The sequence below is a fragment of the Oncorhynchus mykiss genome, chromosome 2 (assembly GCF_057628025.1).
Source record: "Oncorhynchus mykiss isolate SJ-2025 chromosome 2, ASM5762802v1, whole genome shotgun sequence".
NCBI lineage: Eukaryota > Metazoa > Chordata > Actinopteri > Salmoniformes > Salmonidae > Oncorhynchus > Oncorhynchus mykiss.
Genome location: NC_143023.1, coordinates 49,625,488 through 49,646,134, shown reverse-complemented (window position 1 = coordinate 49,646,134; position 20,647 = coordinate 49,625,488). Strand labels below are relative to the sequence as shown.

Here is a 20,647-nt window from a genome sequence, read left to right as displayed (position 1 = left end):
TACTATTCTCAGTCTAAATTGACCATAATTAGTGCTTGCAAAGTTACTGCCATCAAAGGTATTATGAAGGTCAAAATTAGAGCTTTCAAATGTCTGATATTTAGAATTCAAGAAATAGGTTCTAGCAATATTTGTTTTATTCCCTTGCCTGTTTGCCTGTGAGCCAATGCCACAGATATTAGAAAATTGAGACAAGATATTATGTGTGTAGTAAATCTGAGTAGGTTGATGTGCATGATATTGGATGTGATTCAGTGAGAGTGTGTACGATATCTGTATAAGAGTAAGACTGTAATGTGTGCTGTCCAAATAAATAATAACTCTGCCAATTTGCATGGTTGAGTGTCTGTGTGCATTTCCATAGCAATTGATGTTTCACATGATCATGAATGAGACCTTGCATTACTCTAGAGACGACTTCACTGCAGTACAAATGTATTCCGTACAATATGTTATTATTCCCCAATGCCCCTATTCTGATATCTTCCCCTTGCTTGTTATAAACATATCTAAACTTGTAGACAAATACATAAAAAAGATAGACAAACAAGAAATGTATTAAATTATAAAACAGTTCTTGACCATATAGAGAGAGTGAGAGAAGAGAAGAGAGAGATATAGAGAGTGATTGAGGGAAGAGATGGAGATCAGGTGTGTGTGTATGTATAAGTCCGCATGTGCAAGCGAGTATGTAATTGAGTATGTGTGTGTTCATATCCACTTCATAGTGTTCAGATATCTTTACAGTTCCCATACTTTATTTTTTTCGTAATCTGAAGAATTTAGTATAGCCATGGTGTTATGGACCTGTCTCGGAATAGCTGTCCATCTATAAAGAGTTTGTTCACAATGCGAAAGGCACGCTTACCCTTCTCCCTCTGTTGCCTTTACACCGTTTGTTTATCTCCTTGGAAATTGGTCATTGAGACCAATCTTGGTCCCTTTAAGCTGCCTTCCCCTGCTTTTGATCAGCTCCTTTTGTTGGTTGTGTTCAAATTTTGCAACGATGTGTCGGGGACCCTTGGTCTTGTCGCTCCGAGCTCCAAGTCTGTGTACTCGGAAGAAAGCCACATACTTTACAGTCTCTATAGGAAGTTTCAAGGCAGATTGCATGAATTCTCTGATTGCGCCCTCTGGATTATTGGATGCGTCCTCAGGAATCTCAGAAAAAAATAGATTTTCAAGCATGTCATGACTTTGTGTGTCTATCAGCGACTCCTTCATCACCCTGTTTTCCCTGAGTAGACAATCCATGTTGGAATCCTGGATTTTTACCTTGGCTGTGAGTGCCTTGTTCTCTCCTCGGAGCGTGAGAATTTCACTCTGGCTAAACTCCAAACTTCAACGCAGCCCTGCTACCTCCTCACACAACTTTTCCAGTGTTGCATGGATTCCAGCCAGAGCACTAGCCTCTAATTCAACGGTAAGTAAATCGTCCATGTCTGAAGATTAATCAGTTTTTCTTTTTTTTGTCGGGTTAAAGTTATTTTGTGAGGTGGTCGGATCTTTCCATGAAGGAGTATGTTGTTCCTCCATAGCGTAAAGCTGTTGGTACTCGTCGATTTCCCTCAGGATCTCCTTAGTATCCAGGTTGGCTCTTACTGCAACCAGTTGTTTTCCGAAAAGATAACAATGAGTCTTTCCCATGATGATAACTGGTGTCTGTAGTACAGCCAGCTAGCACTCGCGGAATCCACACAAAAAATGAAACAAAAATGTGCAGTCCCAGCTGTAAAGGCTAAACGCGTCATGGAATCCTTAGCAACAAAAACTTTAGTTCTGAATAAAATTGATTTAACTTCTTGGCGCACCCATCCCGTTAGCGGGATCATTTTCGTCAACATCCGCTGAATTGCAGAGCGCCAAATTCAAATTAAATTACTAAAAATATTTAATTTTCATGAAAACACAAGTACAACATAGCAAAACACAGCTTAGCATGTTGTTAATCCACCTGGCATGTCAGATTTCAAAAAAGCTTTATGGTGAAAGCAAACAATGTGATTATGTTAGGACATCTCTCAGACAAAACATTACAAACAGCTAGCAGCAAAGTAAAATGGTCACAAAAGTCAGAAAAGCAATAAAATGAATCACTTACCTTTGATGATCTTCGGATGTTTGCACTCACGAGACTCCCAGTTACACAATAAATGTTCCTTTTGTTCGATAAAGATTATTTTTATATCCAAAATACCTCCATTTGGTCCATTGGTATTTTCAGAAATCCACAGGCTCGTGCAGGTCATGACAGGCAGAGAAAAATTCCAAATAGTATTCGTAAAGTTCGTAAAAACATGTCAAACGTTTTTTATAATCAATCCTCAGGTTGATTTTACAATAAATAATCAATAATATTTCAACCGGACCGTAGCTTTTTCAATAGGAGAGAGAGAGAAAATGTCTGCTCCAAGCTGTTGCGCAAGCAAAACTCTGCTGGCACCCAACCATCCACTGACGAGAAGTGATCGTTCTCACTCGTTTTTCAGAATAAAAGCCTGAAACTATGTCTAAAGACTGTTCACACCATGTGGAAGCTATAGGGAAGGGAATCTGGTTGATATCCCTTTAAATGGAGGGAAGGCATGCAATGGAACAGGGAGATGAATTTCTCTTAGGCACTTCCTGGTTGGATTTTCCTCCGATTTTCGCCTGCAATATCAGCTCTGTTATTCTCACAGACAATATTTTGACAGTTTTGGAAACTTTAGCGTGTTTCCTATCCTAATCTGACAATTATATGCATATTCTAGATTCTGGGCCTGAGAAATAGGCAGTTTCATTTGGGTACGTTTTTCATCCAAACATCAAAATACTGCCCCCTACACTCAACAGGTTAATGAAATATGTTTAACATAAACAACAAACCAAGTGTAGACAGTACAATGTTCTGTTGCTCGCTCTGATGAAGTATGTTGCGTGAAGTGGTCATTGGTGGTTCAGCATTCAGGAATATTTAATGCCGTCTTGGTAAGTAACTCCAGATTTTGCCGTATGTTTTAGATTATTGTCCTGCTGAAAATTTAAATCGCGTTCCATTTGGAAAGCAGACTGAACCAGGTCTGCTATAGCTGTATTCTATTTATTCTTATCCTAAAAAACTCCCTAGTCCTTGCCAAGCATACCCATAACATGATGCAGCCACCACCATACTTGAAAATATGAAGAGTGGGACTGGAGAGTGATGTGTTGTGTTGGATTTGCCCCAAACATAACACTTTATATTCAGGAAATAAGTTAATTTCTTTGCCAATTTTGTTTAAGTGCGTTATTGCAAACAGGACACATGTTTCGGAATATGTTTATTTTGTACAGGTTTCTTTGTTTCCGCTCTGTCATTTAGGTTAGTATTGTGGAGTAACTACAATGTGTCCGGTCTGCTCCCGCTCTCCCTCTCTGGAGCTTGAGGGCGGCAGTTATGCACACCTGTCACCATCATTACGCGCATTAACTCTCACTGGATTCACCTGGACTCCTTCACTTTGTTGATTGCCTTCCCTATTTCTGTCTGCTCCTCAGTCTCTTCCCTGTGTCAGCATTAATGTCGTTATGTTTTCATGTCCAGAAACTGTCCTGCTCTGTTCCATGTCCGTTGTTAATTAAATGTTCACTCCCTGTACCTGCTTCTTGTCTCCAGCGTAGATCCTTATATAATGCTGACACCACTAAAAAAGCATCAGAGAGTTTGGGGTTTTATTTTTGGTTGGTGACGTCGGATCCGGGTGTCGTCGTCGAGGGAGCCGGGGGTGCCTCAGCTAGCTTGTTGGGGTCCACGCCTTAGCTGGCTCGAGAGATCTTCTTTCCTCTGTGGGTTCGGCAGGCGCCGACCCCACGTCATGCTTCAGCAGGCCCATCAGGCTCCCACGTCTCAGCCAGTTCGTCGGGCTACCACACCTCTGCCGGTTTGTCTACACCCCAACCGGCTTGTCCAGCTCCCATGCCTCAACCGGCCCGCCAGGCTCGCCTAGGTGGGACGCCGGGTGGCACCCCTAGAAAGGGGGGATACTGTCACGCCTGCTCCCGCTCTCCCTCTCTGGCGCTCGAGGACCTTCCCTATTTCTCTCTGCTCCTCAGTCTGTTGCCTGTGTCAGCATTAATGTCGTTATGTTTTCAGGTCCAAACGCTGTCCTGTCCTGTTCCATGTCTGTTGATAATTAAATGTTCACTCCCTGTACCTGCTTCTTGTCTCCAGTGTCGATCCTTACACAATGTTGTTGATTCATCCTCAGTTTTCTCATATAACAACCATTAAACTCTGCAACTGTTTTAAAACCCACATTGGCTTCATGGTGAAATCCCTAAGCAGTTTACTTCCTCTCCAGCAACTGAGTTAGGAAGGATGCATGTATCTTTGTAGTGACTGGGTGTATTGATACACCATCCAAAGCCTAATTAATAACTTCACCTTGCTCAAAGGAATACCCAGCGTCTGCTTTTGCTATTTTTACACATCTATTGATTGGTGCCCTTCTTTGCGAGGCATTGAAACACCTCACTTGTCTTTGTGGTTGAATATGTGCTTGAAATTCTCTACTTGATAACAGAGAGTCCTTACTGCTATTAGCCCATAGAAACACATTGAATAACAGATAGTCCTTACTGCTATTAGCCAATAGAAACACATTGAATAACAGATAGTCCTTACTGCTGTTAGCCAATAGAAACACACTGAATAACAGATAGTCCTTACTGCTGTTAGCCAATAGAAACACACTGAATAACAGATTGAATAACAGATAGTCCTTACTGCTATAAGCCCATAGAAACACATTGAATTGTATGTGTGGGGTACAGTGATGGGGAAGTCATAAAAAAATAATGTTAGCCACTATTATTGAAGCCAGAACGAATCCATGCAATTTATGTGATTTTTAGTCCTGATCTTATTTCTCTCCTGCCTGTCTTCTGTCTCGTCACACAGATAAGCAGAGAAGGATTTCCTCTTCATCAATATTATCAGGCTGCATGGAATGTGTGTGTGCGTGTGTGTCTGTGCATGCGTACTTGTATGTATGTGTGTTCATGTGTATGTGTATGCGTGTCTGGGTGTATGCATGAATGCATGTGTGTGAAACAGACACAGTTAGTGTTCAGAATCAGAACCTGTCTGGGACACACAGCACAGCGCAGTAGCTGTGTGTCCCACAAATCAAATCAAATCAAATGTATTTGTCTCACACACACATGTTTAGCATATGTTATAGCGGGTGTAGCGAAATGCTTGTGTTTCTAGCTCCAACAGTGCAGTAATATCTAACCATTCACAATGATGCACACAACCTAAAAGTAAAATAGCATAATTAAGGAATATATAAATATTAGGTTGAGCAATGTCGGAGTGGCATAGACTAAAATACAGTAGAATCGAATACAGTGTGTACATTTGAGTTGAGTAAAGCAAAAACATGTAAACATTATTAAAGTTACTAGTGTTCCATTTTTAAAGTGGCCAGTGATTTCAAGTCTGTGTATATGGGATAGCAGCCTCTAAGGTGCAGGGTTACATAACCGGGTGGAAGTCACCTATTTAACAGTCTGATGGCCTTGAGATAGAAGTTATTTTTCAGTCTCTCGGTCCCAGCTATGATGCACCTGTACTGACCTCACCTTTTGGATGATGGCGGGGTGAACAGGCAGGGGCTCGGGTAGTTGTTGTCCTTAATTATCCTTTTGGCCTTCCTGTGACATTGGGTGCTGTAGATGTCCTGGAGAGCAGGTAGTTTGCCCCGGTTGGGCAGACCGCACCACCCGTTGCGGGCGGTGCAGTTGATGCCCCCGTGTGAGGAATCTAAGATAAAACTAGGCCTCCATGTTGAATTCATTGTTGAGAGTGGCGTGTGTGTGTTTTTTCTTTTTCGCCCAGAATCTAGTGGAGAGAGATTGCCTCGTGTGTGGTATATCTGATGAAAATCAGTGTGTAGGGGATTTACTGAATGTTACGAGCTAGGGCATATGTACCAGCCGATGCAGGCATTCTGAGAAAAATACTAGTTGGGCCCAACGTAGTTATTTCTGTCTATCGCGTTCAGGAGTGAGTAGACTCAGTCCTAATTAATTTCTTGAGCGTGGACATACTGTCACTCCCTGATCTGTTTCACCTGTCTTTGTGATTGTCTCCTCTCACCTCCAGATGTCACCCGTTTTCCCCATTAGTCCCTGGGTATTTATTCCGGTGTTCCCTGTTTGTCTGTTGTCAGTTCGTCTTGTCTTGTCAAGTAAACTAGCGTGTTTATCCGTGCACCAGCTTTTTCTTATCTCTCTTTTGCTAGTCCTCCCGGTTTTGACCCTTGTCTGCCTTGACTCTGAACCCGCCTGCCTGACCATACTGCCTGCCCTGACCTGCCACTCTATACCTCCTGGACTCTGACCTTGTTTCTGATATTTTGCCTGTCCACGACCATTCTCTTGCCTACCCCTTGGATTATAATAAATATCAGAGACTCAAACCATCTGCCTCCCATGTCTGCATCTGGGTCTCACCCTGTGCCCTTATACATAGGGCCAGCCGATTGAAATTTGAGTAGATATTGGCTTGACCAAGCTAGTAATTCTCTCTCCATATCGCCGAAAGGTTGAACGTGAGATGTCCCTTAGTAAACACGTTCTATTGTTGGAGAGGACTTGTGTTGTGCTGGAAAGTAAGATTCCGCATAAGTGAAGCCAAGCTTTGCACCAAATGCTAAGCTAACAAGGGGGGGGGCAGCCATTTTTGTTTTCCCCTTGTTCAAAGTGAAATACCACGTGTGCGGGAATCCCGTGTGATGTCAGCTTATGCTATCAGTGACCTCTGGTGGTGAAGGATCACCAGTAATTGTTTTTTGAATAATTCAGGTTACACTGTATGATATAATTTTAAACTTTACTACATTAACTTAGATAAAGCAACGCTTGCAGGTTAGTTATAATTGCATTCCCAAATAGCCTATACTGGTTTGATTTATCATTAAATTTAATTAATCAATTAATAGCCAACTCCCACATTACTGATCCAGTATTGATGATTCATTGACATCTATAAACTGATTTAAATTGTGTGTGCAGCTTCCAACTCAAAACCCAAATTTAAATAATATCTGATATCTGATAATCATAATAATGAGCTATCAGATGGGTTGCCACCCATTCCCCCGCTAATAAGATGGAAAGATTGATCGCTGACCACAGCAGCGATGCAAATCCCAACTATGCCGAGGGGCTGAGAATGTTAGTTTTCGATGCCATATACAAAAAGACTGCAGAAATTGCGACAGATGCTCTCCAAAATAGACCATCAGGCACAGGTTTTGTGAAAATTATCTCCAGTTTAGCCCAAAACTACGCCCACCAGCAGAGATGGACAGTGGTCCAATACCTCAGTGCCCAGCAGAGGCACGAGCAGGAAGCTGTGGAGATGAAGGGACTAGTGGAGAGAACCAGGAAGATGTCGATAAAAGCCAACAAAGACAAGCTACTGTTAGCCGAGGAACTGCATTTGAGAACAGATAAGTTTAAACATCTGGCTAACACTTATGACAAAGGACGTGAACAAACTCTTGACCAAGTCCGTATTCTACAGGAACAACTCGTTTTAGACAAAAATAAATAGTCCACGCAAATCTAGATGAATGTGACGAGCTAGCTAAAAACAGGGGTGAGCAACTTGATGCCCTGCAAACAGTTTTGAATTAAACCACTCAAAGCAATAATGGTCTATTCCAAATGTTGCAGACCAAACACGATCAGTTAATGAACACAATGGCCAAGTTGGATGACAAAACAGCGGAACTCATTGAAGTCACAGATTTAACGAACGATGAGAAAGCCCAGGTGAGAAAGTTGGAAAATGTGACCTCTAAGCAAAAGGAGGAAATAGCATCACTTAATCTATCGCTCCTCACTTGAGACCTCTCCCTGCAAACCTTGACAGATAAGTATGAGGCTGAACTCACATGTCGAAAATAAATCCCCCAGGCTCCCAGGTGGATGCTGCGATGCAGCAGAGTACCTCCTGGAGGAACTCCAGAACAGTCACGCGCTATCGCAGGACTACCCAACCGAGCAACCTAGCTCACAACCGGAGCTCAGGGATATGAAGGAATGTAAACAACATTAGATTTCAGACTTCACCTCTCTTAGGGGTCCCTCAGTCTTTTCTTCTTGGCCATTCGGCCCAGAGTAACATGGCACCTCCTCGCCTACAAAACCAAAACTTGTCTTTTCATCTTGGCCTTTCGGCCCACAATTCCCCACAGGAGGGGGCAGATGCTCCCCACGCATATCGCGGGGATCGCCTTGACAAAATTGTCAAAAACCTCTGCACCTTTGACCCCATTTCAGGAAATTCAAACGACACTGAGACGTTCTTAGCAGACATAGAGGACACCTTGGATGGCCACCCTAATGCAACAAATACCGACAGGCTTTGCCTATTGAAGCAAATGTCCAAGTTTCATCCGTTTACAACAGCAACATGTGCAAAATGATTACGCTAAACTTGCCACGGCATTGGAAATAGAATTCAGTGGTTCTGCAACTCGCAAACATGACTGCTTGTTAGCGATCCATGAAAAACAAGCTCGGAATGAACACCTACAAGCCAACTATCATAGGCTTTGTTCAGCTTACTATGCCATGCTCACTGAAACAGGAATGGAAGAGCTATTGCCATTCAAACAAATGTTTCTGTCAAACATGTATCCCAATTTCATGAACTACTTGGGCTCTACTGATCACGTTGGTTTGCCAATCTCGGCACTTCAAGAGCTTGCGAGCACTGCCTTTGAAGCCTCGAAAGCAAGCCGGGCTAATAGCCCGGACAGCTCAGTTTTCGAGCTTGGGCGGGAACAATCATTCCAATTGGAAGGTGAGGCATCAGGGACAGGTGCAGTAAAAGATGACGCACAAGAGGGGTGGCTACCAAGTAACCACCACACCAATAACCACCGCAGTAACAATAGCTATGAAGACCAACCCAAACAGGTCCCGTAGAGAACGACCTGGCCGCTATGTCCCTGCACCTAACCCTCAAAGAGTCAGGACACAAGTGTAACAAGTGTAACAAGGGCAACAGTGTTGCACAACTATCTAAACGTTAACCGAAACAGTATAGAAGCTCTGATAGATCTACTGCAGCAGAAGAAATTTGAGAAAGAGGACAAGGATACATCACCATGACTAGGCGTAAAATTGCCAGAGAGCGAGTCCACCGAAATTCACACCATTCTCATTACCACTGCCCTCACTCAAATCCCTGTCCAGGAACCGCTCGTTCGAGACACAAGCCCGCAAGATTTGTCTAAAGACTTTGATACAGATGTCGAGACGCACGAGGTAAGCAGCGTTGCAACAGATTCATCTCCCATTCCGATAGAGGAACCACTCGCTCACGGAGGTGGGTTATCTGTCTTGAAAATCCACACAGATAACCAACCCGCTTTGTTGAGGATATGGCGAGAAAAACCAACTCTAACAGGCCATACCTTAAAGCAGAGGACTGTTTGATCTGTGATGCTCTGATAGATTCGGGATCAACGATTTCCCTCATATCTGAAACTTTGCTGGATGAACTCAAAAGGGCAGTGGACCCAGCCAAACGTTGGTTGAAAACAGAACGTTGCGACACTGAACTTCGAGGTTTCACTCAAGCTACCTCTCCTCTAACCAAGTGTCTCCTACTTAAACTCAACTGCAACAGCATATCACTGATCCACCCTGTGTCGATGACTAGCATTGACAACAAACGGGTGCTGATTGGGATTGATTTAATTGAAAGTTTGGTACCACTAATGAATTGGAAAACCAAACCAAGTCTGGTCACAAATAACTATGCCAACTCTGTTGACTTCACAACATTCTTCAAAGGCAACATGTCATACATTTTGCAACAACGTGGGTTCAACATCATCAACTGACGTAACCCCGGTGAACTTGGTCATGAGTCCGCCATTGGCTTGGGTGATTCACCAGTTGACACATACCGCCCTCCTCTGATAGTGCGGTTTACGCACATGCCACCTATGATTGAGGATGCCATACTGGCAACCTGCTCGGAAAAATCCGCAATCAGTTTGGAAATGTTCAACGCAATTTCAAAAACGGCTATCTGCAATCTCCTTGTTCTGAAAACTTAGAGATTTCCACTGGGAACGACTCCCCAGATGACACTCACCGCTATAGGGGTGTGTACGCTATCACTCCACATTGGAACCAAGGAGGTATCTCACTACCTACTGGTTGTTGCAAACCTCTGCGTGTTAAACTCAATACTCTACACCAAGTTCTTTGGTCTTAGGCACAGCCAGACTAACACGCCTTGTCTTTCGACCTGGTGCATATGGCATCCGGGCAGACTATTCCTGAAAGAACCACAGAGGTTTCAGTAAGACTGAACTTGGTGCCCAGCTACCGGAGGGAAGGTACCACTGCATTCTTCCAACCCTCTCCGCGACTATTCGCATTGGGGCTAACTATCAATGGTAACCCGCTGTTGGAACTAAACGCTAGATGCACTTACCTCTTGGTACAGAATATAACTCAAGCAGATATTTCCATTCCTCAGCACACTCAGCAAGGAACATTGATTGATTAACTTGTTGTTTTGAACTTGTTGTTCCCGTGATTGTGCCTCTTCCGTCCTCCCTAGACCTATGTGGCGAGGGTGGAACGCTTTTTACTGGTCTGTCAAAGGCAATCGCAATAACTCCCATATTGCCACTTGACAACACATCGACGTTCAGGCTAGATGTCGATTCTGACAACGAGCTGTTGATATACTCCATCGTCACTGAAGACGATACCACATCTCCTCCTGCATGTGAGGTAACAGCCGATGACTCCCCCACCATTGACTTGTCGTCACCACCTGATAGAGACCTGAACGATGTCGCCGAACCATATCCTGGTTTCCATGCATAGGTTCTACAGCTACTGTCAGTGGCTGACCCCTTTTTTTATGGGGTGGATAAATGTATATTGCGGATAGATTGTTGCTACCATCAATTGTCTGCATAATTTCCAATCCCCCACAATTTTTGGTTAAATATATATATCTATATACAATGCCTAGAAGACCATCATCCCGGAGTCACCTCTTCACTGTTGATGTTGAGACTGGTGTTTTGCGTGTGCTATTTAATGAAGCTGCCAGTTGAACAACACTTTTTATGGATATCTTTAAGAAATGGCTTTCTTCTTGCCACTCTTCTATAAAGGCCAGATTTGTGCAATATACGACTGATTGTTGTCCTATGGACAGAGTCTCCCACCTCAGCTGTAGATCTCTGCAGTTCATCCAGAGTGATCATGGGCCTCTTGGCTGCATCTCTGATCAGTCTTCTCCTTGTATGAGCTGAAAGTTTAGAGGGACGGCAGGTCTTGCTAGATTTGCAGTGGTCTGATACTCCTTCCATTTCAATATTATTGCTTGCACAGTGCTCCTTGGGATGTTTAAAGCTTGGGAAATCATATTGTATCCAAATCCGGCTTTAAACTTCTTCACAACAGTATCTCGGACCTGCCTGGTGTGTTCCTTGTTCTTCATGATGCTCTCTGCGCTTTTAACGGACCTCTGAGACTATCACAGTTCAGGTGCATTCATACGGAGACTTGATTACACACAGGTGGATTGTATTTATCATCATTAGTCATTTAGGTCAACATTGGATCATTCAGAGATCCTCACTGAACTTCTGGAGAGAGTTTGCTGCACTGAAAGTAAAGGGGCTGAATAATTTTGCACGCCAAATTTTTCAGTTTTTGAAAGTTTGAAATATCCAATAAATGTCGTTCCACTTCATGATTGTGTCCCACTTGTTGTTGATTCTTCACAAAAAAATACAGTTTTATATCTTTATGTTTGAAGCCTGAAATGTGGCAAAAGGTCGCAAAGTTCAAGGGGGCCGAATACTTTCGCAAGGCACTGTATGTCCTGCTCTGCCAAATGGGAGTCTCTCAAAGCATACCTACATGGCCAAATGATTTCTTATACAGCCAACCAAAACAGAGTTCGCTCCCAGCGACTTCGGGACCTGAGCGAGTCCATAGCCACATTGGATGAGAAGTATGCTACGGATCCTTCCTCTGATCTGCATAAAGAGCGCCAACTACTCCAATCTGAATTTGATGAGCTTTCTACCAGGCAAGCTGAACAGTTACTCTTGCGAGCTCGATACAAAGTCTATGAACAAGGCGACAAGGCCAGTAAACTCCTTGCGCATCAGATCCGTAAATCTGAGGCCTCACGTTTAATCCCACAAATAAGGACCCCGTCTGGTGCCACCACAGTTATACATAAAGAGATCAATGATAAATTTAAACAATTTTACTCTGCGCTATACACCTCTGAATCCCCTCAAGACCCCTTGTTGATTGACTCCTTCTTTAATGGCTTGAATATGCCTTCAATTGATACAGACTCCCATGACTGTCTAGAAGAAGAATTTACGCTTGAGGAGATTGCAACAGCAGTGTCCGCAATGAAAAGTGGTAAATCACCGGGTCGGACGGTTTTCCAACCGAAATTTACAGGACGTTTTCTGGTCTGCTTTGCCCATTCTTGTCTCGACTATTTGCAGAGTGCCTCAATACTTCAAAGCTACTGCCTAGTCTTTATCAGGCTTCAATTTCATTACTACTAAAGAAAAACAAAGACCCCCTGGAATGTGGATCCTATAGCCCAATCTCGCTTTTAAACTGTGATTACAAAATCCTAGCTAAGCTTTTAGCCATCCGTATGGAAGGCTTGCTGCACCAAGTAATACACTCTGACCAGACTGTCTTTGTGAGAAATAGGCATTTATTTTTCAATATTAGGCGCCTTATGAATATACTGTACTCCCCAGCGTCGGAGGACCCGGAGTTGGTGGTCTCACTTGACTTGACTCACTTGCCGAAAAAGCGTTTGACCGCGTTGAGAGGGATTACCTAACAGCTGCCCTTTATAGATTTGGCTTTGGCCACAAATTGATTGCGTGGATAAAGATTATTTATTTTTCCCCCATGGCTTCGGTACGGACTAATAACTTGTCCTCTGACTATTTTCCCTTGCACCGCAGATCCAGACAGAGTTACCCACTCTCCCCCTTGTTGTTTGCTTTGGCAATCGAGCCTCTCGCCATTGCACTACGCTCTAATGATGCCATTCAAGGCATAATCAGGGCGGGCTGGGAGCAGAAAGTCTCGCTATATGCTGACGACCTCCTTTTGTTTATCTCCAACCCCGATACCTCATTGCCACGTGCCCTATCTGTTCTTAAAAAGTTTGGATCAATCTCAGGGTACAAGCTGAATCTAGGCAAGAGTGAGCTTTTTCCAGTAAACAAGGCTGCTTTAAAGTTCTCTTTCACAAGTTCTCAGTTTAGGATTGTCCGGGATCAATTCACTTACTTGGGAGTAAAAGTGACGAGGAAATATTCAAATTTGTTTCAGGAAAACTTTGTTGCTCTAGCAGACAGATTGAAACAATCTTTTACTTTTTGGAATTCGCTACCCCTTTTGCTTATTGGAAGGATTAATGTCATTAAAATGAATGTGTTGCCCAAATTTTTATATTTATTTCAATGTTTACCCATTTTTATTCCAAAATCTTTTTTTATTTCACTGGATCAAACATTCATGCATTTTATTTGGGATGGCAAGGTACCACGGATTGGTAGAAAACATTTACAGAAGCCTAGGTCATTGGGGGGTTTAGCTCTACCAAATTTTCAGACATACTACTGGGCTGCAAATTTCAGAGCCGTTCTGTACTGGCTGCAGACTGATCCTACTGGCCCTAGACCAGTCTGGGTCCAGATGGAGTCTGAATCGTGTAAACCTGCAGCACTTTCCTCTGTGCTGTGCTCGTCTCTCCCAGGGTCCCTAGGCAAAAGGTGTGCCAACCCAATTGTAAAGCAGTCTCTTAAAATTTGGAATCAGTTCCGTTTAGCCTTTAGCCTCCGAGGCTTTTCTCTATCAGGCCCAATCAATCAGAACATTTAATTTCCTCCATCTTTGAATGATGGGGCTTTTGGCATTTGGCACTCACTAGGCCTTTCCTCGCTAGCCCAATTATTCTTTGATGATACATTTGCCTCTTTTTCTCAGCTGCAGGAAAAGTTCAATCTCCCCCAATCCCACTTTTTCCGCTATCTCCAGACTAGAAACTTTGTCAGGGCTAACACACCTGGATTTCCCAATAGGCCTGCAAATACAGCTATAGAGAGCATCTTGGAGCTGAACAAGCTTCCTAGGGGCGCAATTTCAGATGTATATGCAATCATTAATGACTTACAGAACCCTTCTTTGGTGCCTTTAAAGACTCGATGGGAAAAGGATTTGGGGGAGGAACTTGGGGAAGACGCCTGGGAATCTGTGCTGCATAGGGTGCACTCGTCCTCTTTTAGCACTAGACACAGCCTCATTCAATTCAAGGTGGTTCACCGTATCCACTGGTCGGGGGCCAAACTTGGAAGAATATTCTCTGATTTTGATCCTACCTGTGTCAGATGTAAGGTGGAACCAGCCACACTGTTGCATATGTTTTCGGGCTGTCATAAACTGTCAGGTTTCTGGGAATTAATATTTAAATGTTTCTCTGATATATATGACACTGTTATAGATCCGTCTCCCCTTACAGCCCTTTTTGGAGTATTGCCCATGGGTACCCCCCTATCAAGAATCCAGTTGGACACTGTTGCTTATACAACTCTTTTAGCTAGACGGCTAATACTACATAACTAGAAGATGGCAGCTCCCCCATCTTATAAATATTGGGTGAGGGATGTGTTGTGCTCTCTGAAACTAGAACATTTTTAATTCAATTCACGTGGGAACCCCAAACTGTTCGATGAGGCTTGGGCTCCATTCCGGTCTTACTTTAAACAGTCCATCCTCTGATGGCATTCCAATTAATACTAAAATAAGTTTGTGACTTAAGGGTTGGAGGAGCTTCTCTCTGTGTTTTTGCTGGGGGGGCATTAAGGGCCATGCGCTTATTGATTGTTGTCCGCAGATGCCTTGTTCATCTTGCCCAGGCAGAGACTGAAGTGTGAGCTTGTTTTTCCCAGTTATTTTTACATTTTGTTCACACCTACATGAATAATCATTTTATTTTTTTATTTTAAAGCATTGTAAACTTTTCTTTTTGTCCAGTGGATGGTCGGTCTGTGGCCATGACTCTCTGTGAGTGGTTGCATTTCTCCACCCTTATCCCTTGACTGTTTACAGGAACAATGGTGAGGTGTTTGCTATGTCCCTGTACTATAGATGGCCCTTTAACCTCTGTAGCCTTCTGCCTGGTGTGTTTAACTTGTCTAAAGTATGGTATCTTTAAAGCTATTTTTTTATTTGTATTTTTATTTGTATTTTTTTTCTAGTTGAGTATATTATTTATATTGCTTTGTCTTCTCTGTGTGTGTGTATGTTCAAAACTTAATAAACAGAGTTTAAAAAAAAAAAACTCCTGTCGGTAGGAAAGCTAGTAGAGGTCATGAACCATGACTATGCTCATGTCCAATTGGTTTGATTTTGGAGGATTTTGAATGCGAAGTTAGCTCTTCTATTGACCACTTGGCCATGAATAGAAGCCCCTCATATCTAATGCCCCTCGCAATGGTGCACAACATATTGACCTCAGCTACCACAACCACGATAAGGCCACGACAGTCACATTTGGCCTATGGTCATATTTGGCCCCAATATACGTTGATGTTGATCGTAATGAAGTGAGATTTTTACTGGCGCTGCTGGTTGTTGAACTGGAGAATATCTATAGATTGAAAACCGTTCTAAATGTAGGATTTTGGCGCGACTGTACCCACGTGAAAATTTCCACACCCCCAGTCGTAGCTTATCAGGAAAACAATCCAGATTTCTATCTCACCCCTAACCTGTTAATGAGTACTCTAACCAAAGACGTCCACTACCTCTGTCTTAGCAAACCGTTCATCAGGGATAACACTGAGCATCTTTGTTGTCTTAAGCCTATCACCTGCGAAGAATGCTGTAAATCCAAACTAACAGCAAGGGATGGGGTCACCACCACACAAGTTGAGGTTTGCGTCCGCCACTATGACTTACCAACGGCATGACTCAACCACCCAACTGAACCTCAACAAAAACAGTCTGGTTGGGAAGGTACCAGAGAGGGCGATTATTCACATAGACGACCTTGCTCTCTACCGACTTCCCGACGACAGGATAGACACAGAGATTTAAATGCCTGACACTTTTGCTAAGCGTTCCCTTGAGCTACCACGAGCCATTCAAAACCAAATCCAGTACGAGGGACCAATGACTGTTGATCTTAGCGTACTGGATGAGGCACTTTTAGTTGACCCGACTGACTACAAGCCAAAAGATTGGTCTGTCACCCGCTCTTGGACGGTGCCAGACAGTATCCTGACTGTTACCATGATCCTTGGTCTTATTTCCCTTGGCGTGTCCACCTTCTACGTACACAGGCGCACACACAAAGGAAGACCTAATGAGGTCTTATAGTAGGATCACCAGTGGGACAGAAGCGATCCCGATTATCAGAAAGTTGGCAATTGATCCTAAAACCCCATCAGGGGGCCCATCCACAGCATCCCCAGACTCCTCTCCAGAGTTTCTTAAGACAGCCCTGTAGTGTCCCCAATGTAAGCTTTGTCATTCAGTGTGCCATTTAACTATCCACCTTCAAGTAGGATTGCCCTAGATATGACATTGGAGACAATGCAATGATAGAGTCATTTAGCCAAGACCTTGGGCGTATTTAGAACATAGTCCAAAATAGATGATTTTGTTTTTATTCACTTTTGTTTCATTTCCTTTGACACTTAGGAAGTGATAGCCATAGACAAGTTCCCATACAACCACCAGTGAGGGTTGTGCGTTATTAACGTCTGCCTAAGTTACTACCTATGTAGATCCACTAGCCGAGACAACCAGATGACGGGCCGAAACGCAGAGCCAAAGCCGGACCTCCCCTGGCCATTGTGGTGGTGGTCTGCAGCTTGCATAAATCATACCAGGTTAAATCACCACGGGAGGACTGCTACGATAACCCACAAACCAGGACATCTGATGGTCCTTCTTATGGTGGGTTGCAACTTGCAGGATCCTTCCAAGTTGAACCCACCAGAGGGGGACTGTCATGACTGGCCTGTGAGGATCAGGTTACAGTGGATCACAGTTCTACAGAGATATCTCTCACTCCCACAGAGAACATCAAATTAATGGACTTTGGGACAATATATTACATCAGACAAAATGGTGGTAACAATGATGGATGGAATATGAAAATGAATGTCTATTTTATGTTATTAAAAGTTAAATGGGGATGTTATAATGATAACATTGTAACGTGAAGAGTTTTCATAATGTATATGTGATGCTTACATACCTTATATGGTATAGAGAAAATCCAGATGAAAGAGAATGTTTTGGTGACGATAAGACTGTGATATTGTCTAAAAGAGATCATAGTAAATCCGAATACCCTGCCTTGTAACTAGCTACACCTCAGGGAACCCAGAGAGCGTGTCATAAAGACGGATACGCACCTTTCTACTCTAGGGAATAAAACATGCAAGTTAAGAATGTACATATCAGACTAAGTTTACCACGCGCTGCAGCCGTGGTCTACGACTAGCCATGACCCCGAAACGCAACACAAGGTTGAAGACAAAGAAAGCCTCTGATCAATCAAGTTTATGGTGGAGTAGCTATTCTAAGTATAGTATCTAGAAAGGTGAATTTATTAAGCAGGACCACCCGGTTATAATTTTCATGTCACCGGTTGTCTACACGGCCCTCTTACCAACCCTGGGTGTGTCGACACAGCTGATTAGCCGCCCTGAGAAGACAACTGTCACAGAACGGGTGCAAGGAAACGGACAACTAAGAGAAAGGACATTGTGACACCTTGTGGACAATCAGAGACTTACACCTTCAACACGTAAGTGTTGCATTACAATTCTGACCGATAAGAGCGGCAGTTCGGGGCAAGGAGTTAGAAGTTAGGAATAAACTAAGCGTAGTTTACAAATGTATCCAAGTGTGGCTTTACTGTCTTGCTTTTCTCTCTCTTTTCTCCATATTGTGTAACACGTGTCATATTGTATTGGTCCACTAGGGACCTGTTGCCATTGTATTACAGTGGATCCTGCTTTATAAATTGCGAGCTTACACTGCGGGACTTACTAACATTAGCCAGCTAGCTAGCTAGTGTTGTGACATGAGTATGAATGTGTAATTCGTGTTGTTTAATGTTTTAGGGACTCCTGAGAAAACCATCAAACCAGACTGTCGTCTTGTGAAACAGTGAATGTGAAGAATCTAGCTATCTAAAGCATTTACTGCAAATGTAATTTACAATTGTGTTAGCATGCCTTGTTTATATTTGCCATGCAATGCAGCTGAAGTAACATAGCTAGCTAACTATTTATTTGCTTATTGTGTAGTGGAGGATAAAAAGAACTGTATACCTATCGATGTGTAGCTAGCTACAGTATGTAGCCGATCTGTGTATGGACCCTAAAACTTTAGGTTCTGAATTAATATTCATAACAATCTATGATTCTCAGCTATCATAGTTGTTGTATCGACTTCAAGTCTGAATGGTATTATTGAACCCTATGGATTGAGTAAAATATTAAATCTTTATTGTGCCAAGGATGCAAGTCCTATATACATGTACTGTAGTTATTACCACGCATGAGATCCCGACATTGTAGCCTGTACATTGAATATGTTAATTGATTATGTACTCTTCCTTGGAAAATAAAGGTGCGTTTCAGGTATGAATCTTTGTGAGACATTCTTTTTCAGTCATATCCAATACCAGGTGTATCAAATGCCATTATTTGAATGATGCTCTGTCTGCGTGCATGTATTACAATTATACACTTCAACAGTCTTTACCACTCCTGCTCCTGGGACATCAATGATTACACATTAAAGGCTGATTTGTAAGTCAATAATACAGAAAGAAAAACAGTACACTCCACTTCCTAAACTATGCATATCTACCTCCCTCCTTCTGCATTAATCTGAGGACACAGGATAGGTGTAATATTTCAATTAGATACTTAATTTCAACCAGTGGCGAATGTGAATCACTATAATGAAATAAGTTCATTATCCAGGTGTTATAAAATACATAAATGAGAGCAAGATTAAGCTTTGTTTTTTTATTCAGTCATCATAATCATCAGGAGGTGAAATTCAAAACTGACCTTGGATAATTAACTCTGGGGCTACTACATCTCTATCTGTATTTCAATGTAAAGCATCTCTTTAACAATACTTCCTTCACGATAACATGTGCATGTGTAGAATGTGACAATAGCCGGATCATATCAAAGATAGCGTCACAAATGAATACATAAATACCACTTGAAGCTTGATAATGACTTGATCATTTGAATCAGCTGTGTAGTGCCAAGGCAAAAATGTGCAACCCTTTGAGTCTCCTGGACCAGGACTTAGAACCGCTGCTCTTCATTAGGACCTCTTAATCTGCAGACAGGTTCTCACAGCTCTCTGCATCTGAGGACAGAAAACCTCACAAGAAATAGACTGCACAAAAGTACCTGCTCTATCCAGAATAGCCTACTCTCTCACTTTGACAGCTGGGCCTGCTATCCTTCACCCTCCTCCAAAAAATAAAACATTTGCAATTATCAATTGTGGCACTGGGGCTAAAACAATATCCTACATAGTGTGGGAGGACTGCACCTAAAAAGGCTGGATGCTCATAACTAATCGAAGACGTTGCATATATATGTCCTGACCAAAAGATGAGGAGTCAGTGGTAGGGTTCACTTGATGTTGCAGCACAGCAAGATTCTCAGTAGACGGGGCATGGGATGTCAGGAATAATGACCCCATTCTCAGTGTTTCCAGATTCCAGATTATCCTCCTGATAAAGCAGGTCCTCCACCTGCTGAATCTGGAAAGCTCAAAAGAAACACATCTGTATTAGTGACAATACATTTGGCAGCAACAGGGGCTTGATAGTCCAGTGAAAATGGCTGTGTTTATGTGGTGTAAATCTGAAAATTTGCAGCTGACATTAAGGGTTCTTTAATTAATGCATGTGAGACAGGTTCCATGTACAACAAGACAGGCAGAGATGGAGAAAAGGAACACAGAACAGTTTAATTACCTCTCGAATCTCACCATTCCTTCTCTGTTATGCAATCTGGTTTCAGAGCTGGTCATGGGTGCACCTCAGCCACGCTCAAGGTCCTAAACGATATCTTAACCGCCATCGATAAGAAACATTACTGTGCAGCCGTATTCATTGATCTGGCCAAGGCTTTCGACTCTGTCAATCACCACAACCTCATCGGCAGACTCGGCAGCCTTGGTTTCTCAAATGATTGCCTCGCCTGGTTCACCAACTACTTCTCTGATAGAGTTCAGTGTGTCAAATAGGAGGGTCTGCTGTCCGGAACTCTGGCAGTCTCTATGGGGGTGCCACAGGGTTCAATTCTTGGACCGACTCTCTTCTCTGTATACATCAATGATGTCGCTCTTGCTGCTGGTAAGTCTCTGATCCACCTCTATGCAGACGACACCATTCTGTATTTTTCTGGCCCTTCTTTGGACACTGTGTTAACAAACCTCCAGGTAAGCTTCAATGCCATACAACTCTCCTTCCGTGGCCTCCAATTGCTCTTAAATACAAGTAAAACTAAATGCA

At 42.8% G+C, this 20,647-nt stretch overlaps 1 protein-coding gene across 1 annotated transcript in view; it reads left to right on the top strand.

Moving 5' to 3' along the window:
• The first annotated feature begins 7,138 nt into the window (after positions 1-7,138).
• The window catches only part of LOC149985130 (uncharacterized), a 40,301-nt gene continuing 26,792 nt past the window's right edge, over positions 7,139-20,647 (top strand). The window contains exons 1-3 of the mRNA XM_090215098.1: positions 7,139-7,203; positions 7,303-7,452; positions 7,951-8,078. Of these exons, the coding sequence (XP_090071224.1) occupies positions 7,139-7,203; positions 7,303-7,452; positions 7,951-8,078 (343 nt within the window). The remainder of the gene's footprint in view (positions 7,204-7,302; positions 7,453-7,950; positions 8,079-20,647) is intronic.